The 20,283-nt window shown below is 35.7% G+C and overlaps 1 protein-coding gene across 1 annotated transcript; it reads left to right on the plus strand.

The window, feature by feature from the left end:
• The first annotated feature begins 1,030 nt into the window (after nt 1–1,030).
• Nucleotides 1,031–2,326, plus strand: LOC110379171 (gastric triacylglycerol lipase). Its single transcript, XM_021338710.3, has one exon. It carries the CDS (start codon nt 1,054–1,056, stop codon nt 2,320–2,322), a length of 1,269 nt encoding a protein of 422 aa, XP_021194385.3. The 5' UTR covers nt 1,031–1,053; the 3' UTR covers nt 2,323–2,326.
• Nucleotides 2,327–20,283: the final 17,957 nt, after the last annotated feature.

Raw genomic sequence — 20,283 nt, forward strand, 5'->3', positions numbered from 1 at the left:
CTCAACCTAGTTACCAGGGCGACCCCTTGGTTAGACTGGTGCACCGACAATTCAATACCCTTTAAAATATTTTTATATCCTACTCTTCAGTATTTGTTGTTTTAGTGACAACAATGATACATCATCTGTGAAAATTTCAACTCTCTCAGCTGTTACGGTTTTTGAGATTAAGCCTGGTGAAATATGGTGAAGGAAACAGGGTCCTCTGTAGGTACCTTTCGGGTACAAAACCCTAAACTATATCACATTTGGCACATAAATGTGAAAAGTAGTAGTAGTAGTAGTAGTAGTTTCATCGTAGAATTTTCAGTAAAACTTCAGTTCAAAATAATTCCTTGACAAAAACACAATTAAATGAACTTCTTGATAATGTAATTTTGTGACTAATTAATTCCTAGTTCCTTCTCGCCACTATATTTATTTGATATCTTCGACTTCCGAAGGTCAATTCTACAAAAATAAATGAATATACGTATACAGTTTAATTTCAATTCGATGACTGACCATGAAAATTCCAAATGCAGAAATACATACAAAAACTACCTCCTGTTTGTTTGTTTTGACAATTTAACCAATAAATTACCATTTACCACAATAAGTTTGTTTTGTAAATAATTTTTCAGGGGTTCGTAAAAAAATTAAAAAGTTCATGAACATGCAAATTGCAATTAAATAAGGCTTGATGTGCACGATGCACAGTTAAGATTCCACATTAAGGTCATTTCCCCTATTTTTTTTAAGAAAGCAAAATAAAATCATATTTCATTGAATTCAGTTGCTTCTCGCAAAAACGTCAAGAAGCATGCACTGGAACCAGGAAGTTCAAGAGAAACAGTTTATCTGCTCACCTCTCGCGCCTATCACATTGTATTCTAATGTATCGACATAAAAACATAAATAGGTAATACTCATCTCTATAAATATAGTTTTTTTTACACGCCTCCGTATTTATCTTTAAGACCTTCCTGTAAGGTCAATCGAATGTTATAAAACTGGTTACTAGTTTACAATGAAAACATACGCTGTTAAACTTTCCGTGATACAACAATAAAGATGGAACAGTATCCCATTGTATGGACCCTATATTTTTTGATACTGATACAGAGCATACTGCAGATCGACACGTCAAGGCCTCCGCTCCGGCCGAATAAACTCGTATCGTATTCCCTGCCTCAGAAACGAGCGCTCAAGAAGGCTTTGGGGATCAACGAGGATGTCTACTTGAACTTCACAGAACTAACCGCCAAGTACGACTACCCTACAGAAGTGCATACAGTGACGACCGCCGACGGTTACATTTTAAAAGTGTTCAGAATATTATCAAAGTGCAGTGAAACTGATAAACAGTACCCAGTGTTGTTGTTGCATGGTATATTTGATACCACAGACTTGTGGGTAGTTCCTGGAACAAGGAACGGTCTGGGATACGTGCTGGCTGATAACTGTTACGACGTGTGGGCAGCTAACCACAGAGGCAACTATTATTCACGGAAACACGTCAAACTTGATCCTGATAAAGACCAAGAGTATTGGAACTTCACGTTTGATGAACATGGGAACTATGATCTGCCTACATGTATAGACTACGTTCTTCGAAGTACTGGACACTCCAAGTTGTTCTTCGTAGGACATTCTCAAGGCACTACTGATTACTTCGTACTGACTTCAATGCAACCAGAGTACAATGATAAGGTTAGGGTAGCAGCAATGCTGGGTCCTGTGGCTTGGATGAAAAATTTAAGACATCCCATAGCCCGCATTGGTGCACAACATTACATGGCAATAAAGGCCTTTTCGGAAAATGCAGGTATCAGTGAAATATTGGGTAGAGAGCATTTGGGTCATTTCTTTCTAGAATTCATTTGTGGATTAGTTCCAAGTTTTTGTGATTTAGGGCTGTCTTTATCAACTGGTTATAAGCCAGGTTCGATACCCCTCAAAGATATTTCAGTGGCTGTGGCCCATGAGTTAAGCGGTACTTCTGTTAAGAACTTGGCACATTTTTCCCAGTTGATTCTAAGCGGAAAATTTCAGCGTTATGATGAGGGTTCTGAAGGGAACTTGGAACGGTATGGCACTCGAAAGCCACCCCAATATAATGTGTCTCAGATCACTTCACCAATCTTGCTGATAACTGCTCAAAATGATTTACTATCAACACTGAAAGATATCGATATTTTAGCTCCTAAACTGCCTAATTTAGTGGAAAATTACGTAGTGCCAGAACCTTATTGGAGTCACCATAATCATCTGTGGGATTTAAAAGCACCTGACCTCGTATTTTCGAAAATTTTAGAGTATTTCAACAAGTATAAAGATTAGAACATTGGCGTATTCTATCTATTTAGTTACAATTATTTTATTTATTGTAGGAATTTCATTTCAATCAAACATTATTTTTATCGCTTAAACCGCGAAAAGAGGAAGACTGTGAGGGAAGCCTTTATCAAGCGGTACGTCTTTCGTCTTTTCTGAAACAGCGACAACGACGATTATTTTTAAATTATAGTAAATCCTCAAATACATATTTACGGTAAGTTTGTACAATTGTCAAAATATTTTATAAAAAGTTAAATTACTTAATTACCAAGTTGATTGCTTATTCGTGTTGAAAACACATTAATTAAAGAATATTCATTTATTTATTATAAGTGCTAGATTTTTCAAAATAATCGGATGGCCACTAAATAGTTCCGCAAAACCCCGGAAATACAATTATGATAATAAATTGTCGAATGTTTGCTACATTGAAACTGAATTTGATATTTAGCGACATTGAATTATTTATTCAAGATCTTAGCAAAAACAGTCAAGACCTGCATCATTTAGTCATGACTAAATGCTATATTCTGCTTCTATGTTACCTGCAAAATTAGTTTTCCACTGACCACTTGTAACATAGATGTTGCAATTCCATTATTCAATTGGATCGTATTGCATTTATTCTCAAAATGTACCCTGATCATCATTTTCAGTTTCGTATCATAGAATTTTCTACACTTTCCATCCAAAGTATGTTATATAATATCTATAAGAAAAAAAATAATGGCAGTAGTAAGTAGAAATCGTAGTAAAAATATTAATAGTAATAAGTACGTATTTCGTAAAGTTAAAAGGATGACAAAAGTAGCTTTAATAAAAATAAAGGGGCATTATAACACATACCTCCAATTGAAAATTGCAACTGTTCATTTAAATTATAATATTTTACCTTATTTCTCTTCTTTAGGCCTAAAAATTATTGATCGATGATCTAACAGTTACGGAAGCAAGTTACAAAGAATATTACTCAATATTCAAGTTCACGCAAGCAAAGCCGCGGGGCAGATTGTGTACCTACATACTAATGTTGTGACCGGATTTCTCTAATAACAAGTGTAGGCAGACTTGTATTATATCGGAGATGTTAATAGACAAATATTGGTATTACATGATCTAGCGTAATGGCTAAATTGAGGACAGAAAGTGAAAATAAATATAGCCGGAGAGTGAATCCGAATTGAAAATCTCTTCCCGTTTGGGAAGTCGGTTAACAAATTATCATTTTATATTATGACTATTTTTTTCAAAGTTTAAGGTGCATTTCAAGGGAAATATAGGAATAATATTATGTTCTGCCAGGGCTGCGGAATCGTTTTAAAAAGGTTACCGCATCCCTAGAACATGAAGGGTTTCAGAAGGAACAAGATAGGTTTTAGTCAGTAAGGGTCTGACACTCACACTGCTAATCCACATCGGAATTTTAATAGGTATATAATTTATGTAATTTTTTTAAGGGAGTTCAGCAAAGGACTGCTCCTTTGCTGATCTCCCTTCAAAAAATATGTTTGGTTATATTAACACTGCTCAAAACAACGGCCTTAAAATTTATTTGCGCATTCAATCGAGTTCACCTGTACTCGTGTGTGAACTTGAAAACTGCATTAACGTAAGTTTCTTTAATTTATTCATAATATTATTACTTCCCAAAAATATAATTAGCATTGTAAATTCCTTTAATTAGAGGTACAAGAAGGTTATGTTGATATATAGGTAAGTTCATGCATTGCAACCAAAATAAATCTAGTCATCTTAGAATTAAGCTGAAAATAAATGTTGTGTTCATGTCTATGAAGTTTTATTTAAAAAACCTAATCTCCACCATTTCTTTGCTTGATAGGTAACAGCACACTGCAAATTTTTAGTCGGCTGATAGTTTATTTGGCTTCATAAATCAGTATGAAGATGAATGTATTACCATTCCGCACATTATAAAGATCAGGTATGATCAGGCCGGTATCAGTAATCAGACCGATAGAAAACTTTGATAGATCAAGATAAAAAAAAAATATTTCCAACCGATGGCCGATTGTTTAGTCTGCAGTGTCCGAGTTCTCTGACTAAGACCAATTCTTTTTTATTGTATTAAAATTTAAAATAGAATAGGTTTAGTTACTAGCATGTCTTAAAAATTATCGGTAAACACAATGACTGAGAAGTCGATTTACATACGGACATACATAAAAAAGACGACCCTTGTAGATAAAAACTCCACCTTTTTTGTAAGTACATCAAAAAGGCAGCCCATATTGGTCAAGGTGCATCAAAATCGGATATCTTGTGCTTGGTAATTAATCCTGAAGTTGATCGGATAGGTTTTTGTCGGCTCACCAAGGGCATCGGGTCATCTCGGACGATCAGCGATAAACTGCAGTCACTGCAGTCAGTCTTGATTTATACACGTATTTATATTTAATAAACCCTTTTTGATAATTACAAGACGATATTTAATATTTATTTCACAATTTACTTGCTTCAAGTTTTTTTGGTGTTAAAAGTTAAGTGTGAGTAAAATAAGTAAGAATAATTGCTGGCAGAATTTCTTTTAGATTAAAGCGTGATTGAGTGTCTTCAATTTTCCTGTTTGGTGACTGTAATAGTAACCTGCCCCCGTAATATTGGGGAGGAAAAAGGTATAAGATTTTTTGTTGATTTAAAGAGTACTGGTTTCATTTATAAATGAACTAGCGACCCGCTGTATGTATGCAGTGATAATTGGGATTTTTTCGACTTGATTAAATATTTTATCAAAGCAATGTAACTTTTTCCTAAATTAATTCATGATATGGATTATGAAATTATACTCTATTTTGTACACAAAATATATTGCTTCAACAAGAATGTATGTACATATATGCCATATGCATATGGAACTAAGCGGAGGATGTTCAATATAGGTCACTGGGTGAACCGGTCATGTAGCCTTCGGAAAGCATGCCATATAACAGTATAAATTATTGGAACTAATAATAGCATGCGTATTAATGTATGATATCATTTGTTTTCCTTATTTATGTAGAAACTAATAAAGAATTATACGTAGGTAGAACATTTAGCGGTTTCACGCACATTCAAAGAGACTGCATACTGTAATGTATGTATCTTTAGTTTTAATATACACACGTAAAGGTTCTTATTTGGAGCAGCCATTTTGCAGCAAAGGACTGACAAACAAACCGTCAGATTAATTTGTCACATTTATTTATTTATTTATACACAACCTTACGTCTACCCTTACAGGACTTGCCTAATGCGGCAGATGGGTTCTTATTCATTTTAATCTTATTAATATTATTTACTCTAATAGCAAGGATATATATCTATGCGCTTGTCTATAGATTTATAGTAAAACCTGTTTTAAATTTTGCAAAGAGAAATAAAAAAGTGGCCAGCGTTGAACCTCACCTCGCTGTATCGGGTGTCATAACCTTCGATCGCTGGTCCGCCTTGAGTGATGCGTCTCAGTTACCATAAATCTGTTAATGTCCACAGCTGGACATCATGGTTTATAAGTGCTATTAAAATTTTAATAATAAAAATGGAAGTGTTATTAATAATTAAACTTTACTTCCTGTTCATCAAGTCCGAATGAAAATGTCCAATAACTATACATAAAGTACAAGCCATTTCAATGGCTTTCCGTTTTAATTGTAACTAACAAAGAGTTAACCGAATGATGGTTTGTTGATTGCAAATTAAAAATAGAATAGGTATTTATATAGACATATGTATACTTAGAAAATATCCAGGTGTCCATAGGTAATTCAAATTCATTCAAACACCTGATTATGTATGATGTACCTTATCTTTTATTTTTTTTAACGACGTCAAAAATCATCAAGTGACCCCTCCCGCTGTGGGTTAGCAGCAGTGAGGGAGTGTCAGACTCTTACTGATGTACCTCTATCCACAGTCATTTTCAGGTATCGATGAGATATGAAAATGCTGCAATATAAAGTATGTACACTGTTTACCTGTATCTATGTAGTCGTGTTGGTCTAGTTCCGTCAAATAGTTGTGCCCCTCTGAAATGAGAAATCTGACGCCTCGATCATGCGCAGTGTTTTATACATTTCAACTACCGTAAATTCACTAATAGCCGACTTCAGAACAGTAAAGATATTTGACGAGTCCTGTGGTGCAAAACAATACTGTTACAGCCTTTTATTGTCCCACTGCTGGCCTCTCACACGAAGAAGGATTGAGCATTAATCACCACGCTTGCTCAATGCAGGTTGGTGATTTCAGACTATAGTCCACCTTTTTTCAGCCATTGATTTCTAAGTTTATCTTAGACACCAATAGCAATACAATACCGTGATCAAAAGTCTCAATAGAGCTTCTCTAAGTTCATCCCCACTACAGAACAGAGAACAGCTGATTATATGCCTCTGCAGATCGTGATGAGCTTTCACTGTTGCATAACTATAGGTCGATTATAATTGTACGTACATAAATATTTCTTTTAGTAATAACATGCGTGAAACAATTAAAAGTAAGTATTTACTTTCGATTGATGATCTTCGTAATGATAGAAAATAAATTGTTGGATGTTCTTTTATTAGTTCTAAACTTTTAGATAATTAATTAATATCTAATAACGATGACAATGAGGTAATTAATATCTCATATTCAAGTAACTGCTTGGAGTCATTACCGGGATTTTATATGTTGCTTTTGTATTCACACTACCGGATGAAATTCAATGTAATTTCAATCAATTTGCCGTTAAATCGTTTACAGAGAGTTACTTGGCATTACTGAAAACAAAATATTCTGTTGATAATGTTAATTCAGTATTGACATTTAACGTTAGTTCATGTTTGGAAATACAACTTCTTGTAAAATATTAGTTAAGTGTGGAGCAGCTGTGAGACATCGTGGTGGAAACAATTTGTATTTTTAGGGTTCCATACCCAAAGGGCAAAATGGGACCCTATTGTTTTCGCTCCTCTGTCTGTCCGTCCGTGCGTCCGTCCGTCCGTCCGCCTATCACCAGGCTATATCTCATGAACCGTGATAGTTAAAGAGTTGAAATTTTCACGTATGATGTATTTCTGTTGCCGCTATAACAACAAATACTGAAAACTAGAATAAAATAAATATTTTGGGGGGCTCCCGTACAATGAATGTGATAGATATTTGCTCATTTTCTAAATCCCCGGACGGAACCCTTCGTGCGCGATTCCGACTCGCACTTGGCCGGTTTTTTTTGTAGGCCTTATCGCAACTTTAAACTGTTGTATGTAAAAACTTCCATATTCACTATTGTTTATTTTTAACAATGAAACTAATTTAAATGTAATTGTAGTACTAAAAAACATAAAATCTTTCTGCACCATTAGAAATTATCAATAACATATTAAACTTAATCCAATTTCAAGCAATTACTCAACTACATATTTTGTAATACTGTTCTTGACCGCAGCAAATAAATAAATATTAAAAGTAGCGATGTCATTGTACATAATAATCTATATTCACATACATAACGTGCAATTGTACATAACGTTGTTATATGCAGTTGGCTAACCACTTAACAATCGGTTTGCAAAGTATTGCAACTGACTCTTGAACTATTTATTTTATGGCTGCTTATATATATTTACGAAGATGAAATCATGTCGTGTAGCTTTTATATTTAAACTAGCGACCCACCCCTGCTTCGCACGGGATAACAGTATGTCCCCGCTATATATTGAATAGTATTATACATATATAAACCGTCCTCTTCAATCACTCTATCTATTGAACAAACCGCATGTAAATCGGTTTCGTAGTTTTGAAGATTTAAGTGTACAAAGGGACATAGGGACAGAAAAAGCGACTTTGTTTTATACTATGTAGTGAAGAGAAGAAGTTACAAGGTGAAAAACACTGGTACGTACAGCTGCATCAGGTTAGACTGGAAGCCGACAGTTACACCGAACGTTGGGAAAAGGCTCGGAAGATGATGTTGATAAGGAGGAAACCAAAAAGACAACATGACCGGAATATACAGTTATGACATCTTCGCACAATATTCTCCTTAAAATTGTCGCTCTTCATATGAACAATGACAAGGAAAACCATAGTTACAACACATTAGTTTCCTAACATCCTAGACCATTTTCACCATCAACCACTAATCAGATCACAAACAAAAAGTGGGCACACGAAACCGTTAGCTCAGGTTCAAGTGCAATTGTAAGGCACAACACACACTGCTTCCGTTACACTAGTCTGATATAACTATGACATTTTGCCCAATGGGAGACCCAGTGGGCCGCATTGTTCGAAACTCGGCCACGCTCAGTAAGGATACCAAGTCACTTGACACATATTACTGCTAGGTACACACACTATTTGTCACACTTTTTTATTAGTTCAGTGTGTTAATTGTTGTGTTAATTTGGGGACAGTTTTATACTATTGTTAATGACTAGCAGTCATTACCAGTCTAACAAAGGGTCATACTTATTGGATTGCTCGGGTAACTGGGTTGAGGGGGTCAGATAGGCAGTCGCTTCTTGTAAAGCACTGGTAATCTGGTTAGACTGGAAGCCGACCCCAACATAGTTGGGAAAAGGCTCGGAGGATGATGAATGACTAGCAGTGTTAATGGCAGAGAGGAATTCCATAGGCAAGGGAGTTAGATATCTTAGATTGTTTAATGGAAGCTTGCAATGTTATCCTGAAGGTGAAACTCTGAGAGGATCAGATTGACTCCAAAAATAAAAGCAATGGTCTTAGTTTGTAAACTGGATTAAGAAGGAAATTCTTTTGATCTTTGCAGCTATGATTAACAACTTTTCCCAAAAGTAACGTAAGATCAAATTCTAGCAAAAAACCTTCGTCATCTTCGCTTAACTTATTCAAAGTGGCAACCCACGTTTATAATTTATGCAACAAGTATCCGTCAATTATGCATTCGTCTGAAAGAGTGACGACATCCAGTCACCGTCCATTGTCCTGTAAACCGGGTCCATTTGACACGATATGCTGAACCAGTCTTTTATTTCCAAAGTGGACCGAGTCACGTACAACGTACTCACCATTCATTATAAGTTCTAACGGCACCGGTTCACGTAAATCGGGTGACATTATTGTCCGCCATATTTTTTGCTAGCCGTTCTCCCGCGGTTTTGCTCGCGTAGAGCACTACTGCCTGAACCGGGATAAAATATAGCGTATGTTACGTTGTAAAGAAGAGTGGTAGCTTTCCAACAGTGAAAGATTTTTCCAAATCGGTTCAGTACTACTGTCGGAGCCTTTAGGGCACAAACAAACAGACAAACAAAAAAATGTTTCCTCTATATTATATTAGTATAGATATGTAAAGCAAATTATGGGACCTTGGACAGTACATAAATATTCAGAGACGTTCCGAATTTCACAGAGTAGGGACAGTTGATTCTACGCGTGTTGCCAGACACCGTTAGCTAATCGAACATATTCGTATGGCATTTAATGAGTTGCGCAGGCGCAGCAGTTGGTTAATGATGAATTTTGAGGATATTAATATCCATTTATTGTGAATGGTAATGTGGGATTTGGAAGTGAAGGTATGAAGCATGTATGAAGTTGAGCTTTTTTATCTTCTTATGCGAATGTTGTGACAATTTCAAAAAATCGGACGTTGGATGGAATGGAGTGCAGGGATCTTCAGCTACAGATAAGGCTCTATTGAAATCACTTTTTCTAGTAATTAAGTGGTTTAATTAATTGACTTTATTGAAAAGACTTCATGGCATTTAAATGAAACCCAAAATTACATACTTTGTATATGATTTTTCATTTACAGCAAAAAAGATCTTTCAACTTCCGTTCTGCGTTTTCCCGTTTTGGAAGTCTTTGATAGCGTCCTTTCATACCTACCATAAGATATAGCCAACAAACATATTAAAAAACTGAGGAACTCGTGCATTCATGAAGCTCAATTCTGCACACTTTTCATATGCCTAGGTAATATAATCCTTGAGCTATTTCTTCCCAACTATACCAACACTATTAAAATTCCAGTACCATCCTTTGTATTTCAATAAAATGGTTACAATAAGTCGAATGATCGTGCGCTCGTGGCTACGACTCGGTTTGACTCAAAACGGCCATCAATCTCCTGTCAGCTTGGAATCTATCCAGAAGGCTGTTGGAAAATACTTAGCAAAACATTCCTAAGGACGCCGTAGGTGTAATTTCTACAGTAAATTGGTAATTGTGAGTCATTGTCGTGATTCAGCGCGTTTTAATCGGATGGTTGAGATTGAATGGTGGTTGAAACTGATTAACCTTATTGATGTGCACTTATTCTTTTCGTTCTCTTTCGTTTTAAGATACATACCTACAGGTCAAACTGAACACTTCCTTTTTTTGAAGTCGGTTAAAAGGGTGTTAGTATTTTGGCATGATGAACAAATATACGAGTAGTTTTATCAACATTATTTTGTATTATTGTGATGGTATTATAAAAACCATTAAGCTGAATAATGTAGAGCCGAGGAACAATGATACATGCCCATACTTTACATCCAAGCTAACCACCTAACTACAACCAACTTTACTTTGCAAAAAAAACAGCAAAAACCGGAAACCCAGCACACAGCCTGCATACGATAATAAAAAGAAATTCGCTAACACATAACACACATCACTGCCAACGTTATGTCATTCATGATGAAACAAAAGCCTATCGCTAGCCACCAAGATAAATAAAAAACAGGATACGTCACATAATTTCACGTAAAATGTACCCACCGGCAAACTGCTAACTTTTGGTCGGCCGATAGTTTGTTTGGGCTCATAAGTCAGTCTGGTATGAAGTTGAATGGTAGCACGCTCATTACAAAGATCAGGTATGTAGTCGATTGCCGGGGCTGCAGGTTTGTTCGAAAGAGTTACCGCGGCCCTAGTGCATGCAGTGCAGGGCTTAAGAAGGAACCCATGGGAACAACAACAAGTCAGTAAGAATCTAACACTGCCTCACACTGAGGCAATGAGGGATGATCGTTCCATAAAAATGGTATGTAACAGGCCGATAACAGACGGACTGAAAACGTTAATTAGACTCAAGATTTTTTTTTAATACAACAATCGGGGCAACTGTCAGCCAACTGTTTAGTCTGCAGTATGCGACTACTCTCAGTGCATCGAAGTTTGTTGATAAATCACTTTCTCGTCTCGTGGATTTGAATAAAGAACTCGTGAATATTCTGAAGACGTTTCGGATCAGGCCCGATGATTCTCGAGCGGGTGTGCGAAATGTCAGTCAACTCGAGCAGAGAAAGGTGCTAACGTTAGTTTAGTTCCATCCGCTCACACTGCTCACAGGTTCACGGAGAGCGCATCAAATAATCTATTCCAATCATATCTCAGTATCATGGAGGATAAAATGACAAGCAGAGGTGCCATAACGGAGAATCCAAAATGCGGGTGTAGGAGGGACGAGGAACGTTACTATCTTCGCCCTTATACGCCTTCTTCGGACCCGACCATTTATTGTAACACCAAAAATCATTGACAGATGTCTCAAAGAACCCTAACGCCTTGTTAGTTCTCTCGTAACTGATGGTTTTTGGTCATACACCTATTTGACCTAGGAGAAGGCGCCTGACCTACCTACCTACATTATGGCTGCACTGTATCTCTGCTCGTCTTTCCTTACGCCGTGCTCAATATGCTCTTCAAACTTTATGATCGAAAGCATTAATTTTACATTCATTTCGAGAACTATATAATTAAGTAGTATTATGATACTTGTATTAATCTTAGCTCTAACTTAGTTAATGACTGTGGCGTAATGATTAAGTTCTGCCTGATGACCTTAGGTTAATTATGTATATTCTATAAAAGGACCTTTGCAGTAAAATATAGGGAATCGTAAAGCAGATTTTATTGTTTTAAAAAGTAATCTGGAGTTCGATGGAAATGAGTCAATAACTAAATAGGTAACTTTCTAGTTAGCCGTTCTTGGCAGTGAGAGACTTATTATCTTTAGACTGTAATGAGGGAAGATTTATTTCTTACCTTTCATTAATTCCAGGAGCCAATCCATGTTTTACATATATACCTAATTAATTACAAGCAGCATTGTAGTCAATGCGTTGTCTTTCATTCAGTGGTTGCATTATACTTTTCATAACCGAAAGCTTAAATAATATCGTAAAGTTAGAGATCAACTGTACCACTGTGAAGTGACGAAAGTGGCATTTAGGAATTGTGATAGTATGTATGTTGCGTAAATATCAAGATTTTTAGTGTTGCAGAAGTTCAAAGGTAGACACAGTAATCGGCCGTCTGTCAGACTATGAGCTTGTTAGGCCATACGCTTTAAAAATACTTTTTTCTAGTTACCCGAGAGTGATAGGAAAACTCGTATTTATTATATAAATATCATCCGCACGTGTTAGGAAACGTGTTAGTGTCAGCTAAAAACTCGTAATCACTAAGCGAATTTTAAATCTAGACGGCTCAGTCTTAGACCTTTAATATGTATTTGTGGAGCTTTGTTCAGCTAACTATATTGTTTAAGTAATTTTGAATGGCCACGTTACCTGTACACAAACAGTAGATTGTTATATATATGTGATGGTTAATTGAGGTATTATCGATCACAAAAGGACAGCCCATGCTACATTGAATTCCGAGGCTTCAACATTACATCAAAGTAACAGTTGCCAAAATGACGTACAACTACTGACGGAAACGCACATATTCTTAAGAAACAAACGGCAAACAGAATCAATGAACTCGTCAAAAGCGGGACATTCAGTGATTTTCCTTTAAATTGAATAATCAGATGGTCGTTTTAAATTCCAACAAGCTGTTACCAGATAGGTTTGATTACGCAATGCGTTGGCCATTGTATTGGGAGCTACACTACAGATGAACATTAGTATGCGCCTGCGATCGCATATGATAGTATCTCACCCACGGAAACTTGACGAAAGTATTGGCGACGAAAGTGTAGTTTTTTTTTGTTATAATGTACGATACGTGGACGTGACGATTTTGAAGTTGATGGTACAGTAGACCGCACATCAGTGATAACTGTCATGCACCTTAACTCAATAGTAATAAGTACGATTTTCCTATAAAACTGTTACCACTGACCTGAAGTTGACTGTACCTAATTATCAAAAATCAAAACATAAGGTCAAGAAAAATACGTCTGTGTAGATAGGTCTAACACAATTTTACGTCTGAGTACCTAAAATATGTAAAAATAGGAATACAGAAGCAATAAAATATGGAAAAAGCATTCAAAAGGAAACGATCAATGCAATGAACTTTCGTGGGACAATAGAGTGCATTTAACTGTCTGAATAACTAAGCTAAAATAAGGCTTCGTATGTTTGTTTCGAACAGAAATAGATGCAGACTGCACATAAATCAACACTAAGGAAGGCTTTTGATCTTAGATAAAGACGTACCTGGAGGTATAAGACCTACATGCGCAAACCGCCTTTATCATGACAAGTCTGTTCTCTATGTCTTATAATTATTGTTTCCGCATATCATGATGCGTTTGTAATGTTCAAATTGTGAGATAAAAATCGCAACAGCTTACAAATGTTCGCATAAACAGTGATAAAAACGTGTGATTTTTACGTTTATTGCTTTATCCGATGAGTTGCTGAATTATGTACTACAATTAGGGGTTAGTTCCGTATTTTTTTGGTAGTTTAATAAAAATATCTGATGCATTGTTATAATGCTTTTAAACAAAAATAACGACATAAGCAAGCTGTCAACAGAAAATACATGAAGAATAGAAACTTAGTTAAGACAGCACGCCAATTATTTAAAATGTTACGGTGTCTAATGTGTTTGTCCTGGCATTTCATGCAAGGTATCTTGAAATTTTATTAAGACTAAAATTTTATTATTTCTGGATAGAAAAGTGGTATGTCTAACTATGTACACATGTTGTAATAAAAAAGTCGTAACTTCTAAACTGCAGTCATTCGCAAAATTGTAAAGGTCGCCGACCGTTTGACTGAACTCAAACGTGAGCCGCGTCCTCGTAATTCAACATTTCTTTACATAATACATGCAATGTTGGACCACGTATGTATGTACATATGGACATAACCTCAAAGTATTGGAACCAACATTTGTATCGAAGCGTGTTGGAATGGCACACGCTACTGCAGACTCCTGAAAACTGATGTAGCACGCCCAACTCCCAATATTTTTGAAAGCGTTGGAGCCAATGCTAGTTTGAACAAAAAGTTGGCCAAAGTGTTGGTACCAACTTGCAAAGACATAAAGATTAGCCGACGATACGTATGCAAGTATAATGTACCGTGTTTACCGTTCACGGCTTGCGGTTTGAACACCAAAATAATGGCCATAGATAAAGGTGATAGACAGTCGTTAAATAAGTCATTCAGCATGCGAAGTTTGTAAAGTGCTTGATTTTATAACAGTATTTTCTTTGAGAAAGACTGCTATACTTGGGGTTTTAAAATAGAAATAAAACATGTAACAAAACATTTAAATAAAATATCACCAAACGTAAACTGCGATCAAACTTGAATAATTGAGATTGAATTTAAAGTTAGAGATGTCATATCAATTAATAACGAACATTTATGTTATTTAATTTAACAAATCGACATTCAAATCAAATAAAAAACAAGCTTTAAATCATTTTCCAATCAAAATAGCGTCATTTTGAGAGCAGTTCTTGAAATACCGAGCAATTCACACTTGCCTCAAGCGAAGTTGGCCTCATTACATAAATGAACCTTGACTTATATTAAATAGGTGTGCTTATAATCAATCTAATGAAGCTTAACATTCCGCAACCATGAGCAATACTAAATTCCATGCCATTTTTGTCTTAAATACCTTAATAAGAAAGTTAGAGCAAGATCAGTATACTCAGTAACTTCTTTCTGACGTATGTATCCGTACTCTGTGCTAATAACCTTTTTGGTCAAAAAAAAAGAATCTACATATTTTCAAAATAAGAACGAGTTGCCATAACAACGGTTACGGTGTCTTCGACTGGGTTACGTCGTTCACATTCGTCATCCTGAGGCACAACAATATGAGACAATGATTGTGTGTCAATTTCACGCCCTCGAAGGCATTTTGTTCTTTGCCTGACAAAGCATTCGGGTGCTTCTTCGAATCCGATGTTTGGCGAGAAAGCTTTGCAGACGGCATGCTAAAAAGGCTTTTACGCAACGCGTGCCTGGGCCGAGTTGCGTCACTTGAGGGGGGAGCAACGCAGATTAATGTCACCAGACAGACTCGACACGTTGTTTTGAGGTGCATCATATTTAACGTTTTGATGAATGCTTGTTTTGAGATTTGTTTGCAGGTGTGAATAGCGTGAATTTTAGCGTAAAAAATCCTGAATGTTTGGAAAGACAATCGTAAGTAGAAAGAATATGCTGTTAAGGGATTGCGATACCTCATTTTAGGGTGTATTTTCTTAGCAGCAATTCTTTGGCACCATTGATTTCTAATTTAAAGTCAAACATGTAGTAAAAAAATGCCCAATCAATGCTCATCTCTTCTTTTATTATGTTTTCTTACTGCCTCTACTCTTTGACAATAATCTTCAAGTTGGCAACAGCAAGATGATTCTGTTTCGTGGTATTTAGGTTCGGCATGACATTTGTAATGGAGTTCTGTTGTAATTAGTTGTCTTCCGCAGTTAACAAACAATTTGCTCATCTGTCATAAACACTCAACGATCGGCTGATCTTTCTAACACGAAATGTCAGATGTAAAAGTTTTAATTTGTATTCAGTAAAGCTGGGGTTTTGTAATATGTAGGAGTAAGCGATGTTCGTTTGTTCTCAAAGCTTCGCTACGTGTAGGTGCTATTTCATTAATATAATACATATTTAGGTACAGAAACTTGAACGAAATCTGTCAAGAGCGTGTACGCTCGCCGCGCGATGTCAACTTTAGGTAATTCAACACAAAAAACCGTGCAGACTAGCGTCGCGGCTGTGTGCGTGCCTATCATACTTCACGTATAGTCACACAAACCATTTTGATCCTTTCGAGTGAAATTGGTAGAACAAAAAATATATTATTTAGTAAATAGTTAATAGCGGGAAAATAGTGTAAGTCTATGGATGTCTAAAATATAAAAGCATGAAAATAAGTCGTTAATACTTACACTCTTTTGCAAAAAAATCGGGCACCTATGAAAACCTTGGTTTTGAGGACTTTCTGTATATTACATACAATTTTCAACAGTACTAAATAGTCGACTGATGATTAATGACAATGTTATTAATCGAGAGTCGAGTTTCTGTATTTTAACCGATTTCAAAAAAAGAAAGGAGGAGGTTTCAATTAGATTGTTTTGTGATTGTTCTCAATTTGATTGTTCTCGATTTCTCAAAGACGCCTGGACCGATTTGAAAAATTGATTGTTTATATGAATGGTCCAGTCCATCCAGACCGAAAAATTGTGGTCAAATAACAACAATTGCCGGAAAGCCAAATATTGGTGAAGAGCTTGGGTTTACCATTGCAAATAAAGTTTTAAGTTATCTATCCTATATGATTCAAAAGTTATTCGAGATCAAAAGTCAAAATTTGGGTACATCCAAAATGAAAAAAAAAATTATAGCTCGATTGGTAACAGACATCTGCAATAAGTGATTTCTAGCCTGAGGAGTCCGCCATATTGGATTTAGACTCGCGACACATTTTTTTTCGAGTTATTCATAGCAAGCCCCTTCATTTGATACCCATATCGTAGGAATGCATTAAAATCATTTTTTTCTCCATCTTGGGTATACCGCCATATTGGATATAGAATCATACATTGTCATTAAAACTGAACATTCAAACAAAATTTCAACACAATCGATAAAAAAAAAATATGCTTCAAAATTGAGCTTTAAATAAAATAGTAATGTATCAAGATTTGTTGGTCGCGCTTGAAATGTACTCTATTCTCGGTATCCACGGCAGAGGTTATTCACCCTACGCGATGTGACGGAGCGACACGTCCTCTCTCTGTGAAGCCTTGCGGCGGTCTGGTTTGAGTTGACTCGCGTGCAGCGTTTTATAGTAGTTTTTAAATAATTTATAAAAAAATAAAAACGAGAGATTCAATTATAATATAAAGTTTATGTTTTAAAGAAAGAGTTATATTACTATAGTAAATAAGTGTTATATTAAATTAAGTAAGATAGATAGGTAAAAAAAGCATTTGAAATTCACAATTTTTCACATTGTTATAATATTTTTTTCTGAAAGATAGAGACCTAAATCAAAAAATGTTTTCAACTAACTATAGGCATGGGGATTTCGTCTATGAGTAAAAAAATAAATATGATTAGATTTGCCACTGTTTTCACATGAATTTAAGCTTCGAAATAGACGCTGAACGGGAATTTTATAAAACATCTGTTACGTTATAGGGGTTTTAAGTATTTAAACTACACAAATTGAAATTTATGTTCAATTAACTATATAGACAGTGAAATTACCTTGCGTTATTAAAAAATAACATAGTTATAGGATAAGTAGTTACTGAGAAACAGTGGTTTGAAAAGTACCATTTTAGGCCAAATGGCGCGCGGTTGACGTACACGCTCTTAAGTGTTATTTTCTGACATAACTTCTTGTACATGATTGTCTAAACTGCTGGATCTATTGAAGTTTTCAACACAAACATTATCCGTCTTACCACAAAAACTTTTAAACGTCAGTTTATGCCTTGACTAAAAAAATGTCATATTATGACGTTGATATATGGTTCATTTTGCAGCCAAAATTTTACTAGACAAGTGTAAAACAGGGTTTAAAGTTTTTGTAGTAAGGCCCTATTAGATATGCAAAATCCAGACATAGGTATTCAAAATACCAAAATTGACAAAATTCAAACAAGTTCTAAGTTCAAACATAATTCTAACAACTCAACGCAAAACCAAAGCAAACTTCAAAATTAGAACCAACTGATCAAATGCCCCCAATCTACGTTCAAGACAAGAATTATCACGACTTCTGTACACGGACTCAAGCCTACATGACTCACACATGTCATAACAGCAATTAGCACTATCATATTACCATAGCACAAACATGACTGTAATCCGCAACTAAGATTCTTGTTCCATTTCGTGACAGTCGCTGGTCAGGCTTCCTGATGACGTCATCAAGGCCGACGGCATTGCACAGATTAATTTTACAGTATGCCATAGAGCGCATACCGATGGATGCTAGACTAAACGTGTAGGGACTATGGACTTTATGATACCTAGACATTCTTGAGTGTGTATCGATAGGAGGTCAAGAGCTATTTCGATATTGACTCTATGGTAATAAAGGTACGCACTATTACAGCTTTTGAATTTAGAATTTGGGTTCTTCGATTTATGTTAAGGATTAAATCCTTTGTGGTCATGTATTTTGGAGCGTTCACGATATCTTTTGCATTTTCAAATTCCCCAAAATAATAACAAGTGACTCTTTAAAAATAACTAGAATTAACTGAGTCAGGCAGTACTTAGTCAGGTTCTTGATATTTTGAAAACAAATTAACACTGAAGGTTAGGTCAGGAGACTTTTATTTTTATTCACGAAGGATTGCGGATATCCTTGTTACATCATCTTTTTGAAACACAATTGTTTTCAGAAGTCTTTACAAATAGCGTTTACTTATTACTACTGCATAAAAAGTGTTAATCGCAATGCATAGTAGCAGTATATTGCATATTACGTAAGTCAAAATCTCGCAAATTGGAAACCTCTGGTGCTGAATGCAAGCTTAGATGACCGACCAGTTTTCGAAGAATCGTATAGTAGCCTCGTGTTGGAGGTTTCTGGAATTCTCATGTACACTAACGATACTTGTAACAATGACGGCTGCGGAGTAGCCTTCGGAGACGGTAGCTTTACGTGTCCTTCCAGGCTCGAGGATGGAACACAGCCAACATCCCGACTCTAGGCTTCTATGTGAAAATTTCTAAAGCCCCAAGAGCCTTCTTTTAAATTTAATTAAAATGTGATAATATCGTATGCCCTTGCACACGTGTGCTGCTAGCGTGTGGGTGTTCGCGGCATTGTTCAACAACAATGGCGGCGTCTGCGCAATCTCGCGGATAATGCGAATGTAACGAGTAATGTATGCAGGAGTTGCATCCGATACTCAAGGATTCTGTTAGTCATCGAAACCCATCGTTTTAGTAGGAGTATAAGGTACTAACTTCCGCCGGCGGCTTCGCCCGCGTAGAGTTCGGTTATATCGCGTTTCCATGAGAATTCTTCAAAAGCCCGGGATAAAAACTATCCTATGTTCTTTCTCAATGTCAACTCTATCTCTGTACCAAATTTTATTATAATCAGTTCAGTGGTTTAGACGTGAAACCGTAACAGACAGACAGACAGAGTTACTTTCGCATTTATAATATTAGCAGGGATTAAGTAACTTGTATTACGTCATTTTATCTAAACAATTGAACGAATATGCAAATTAATATAAGATGAGTTCTAATAAAATGAAGATTGAAATCAAAAATTAAAAGGTTAAAGATTTTGTAATTAATTTTGGTTTCTGATTGAGATTATTGTTTTTTGCTGTCAATTAATAGAATTGGCATTTGAAAAAGAATCGATAGACGATAATTTTAATAATGTATGCCGAGAAATCAATAAGAATATCATGCTGTTAAGTCACCATTGCATCGATCACTTTTCACCAATTTCTATCATTTACGCTGTTTACAGATATACCTACTTAAAACACTGTTAGTTCTCCTTGCCTGTCTGATTATCAGAATAGAGAAATCAGGACATTAAAGCATTTCAATCTACGTCTATATTTAATTCTTTTGGGATAATTTCTGAGTAACTCTCTAAAATCATTAGAATGTATAGCAGTCTCATTCATAAATCTTTTCAGGAAGTATAGAAAGCTAATACTTGTTTTAATTCTAAAGTCGTTTAAAAAGATAAAATAATTCAGAAGATAATCGCCACAGAAATTACTTGTGTAGGTGAGGT

The sequence above is a fragment of the Helicoverpa armigera genome, chromosome 5, assembly GCF_030705265.1.
Source record: "Helicoverpa armigera isolate CAAS_96S chromosome 5, ASM3070526v1, whole genome shotgun sequence".
Classification (NCBI taxonomy): domain Eukaryota; kingdom Metazoa; phylum Arthropoda; class Insecta; order Lepidoptera; family Noctuidae; genus Helicoverpa; species Helicoverpa armigera.

Coding starts and splice junctions, on each gene's coding strand:
- LOC110379171 (XM_021338710.3), top strand. CDS start 1,054: ATGGAACAGTATCCCATTGTATGGACCCTATATTTTTTGATACTGATA.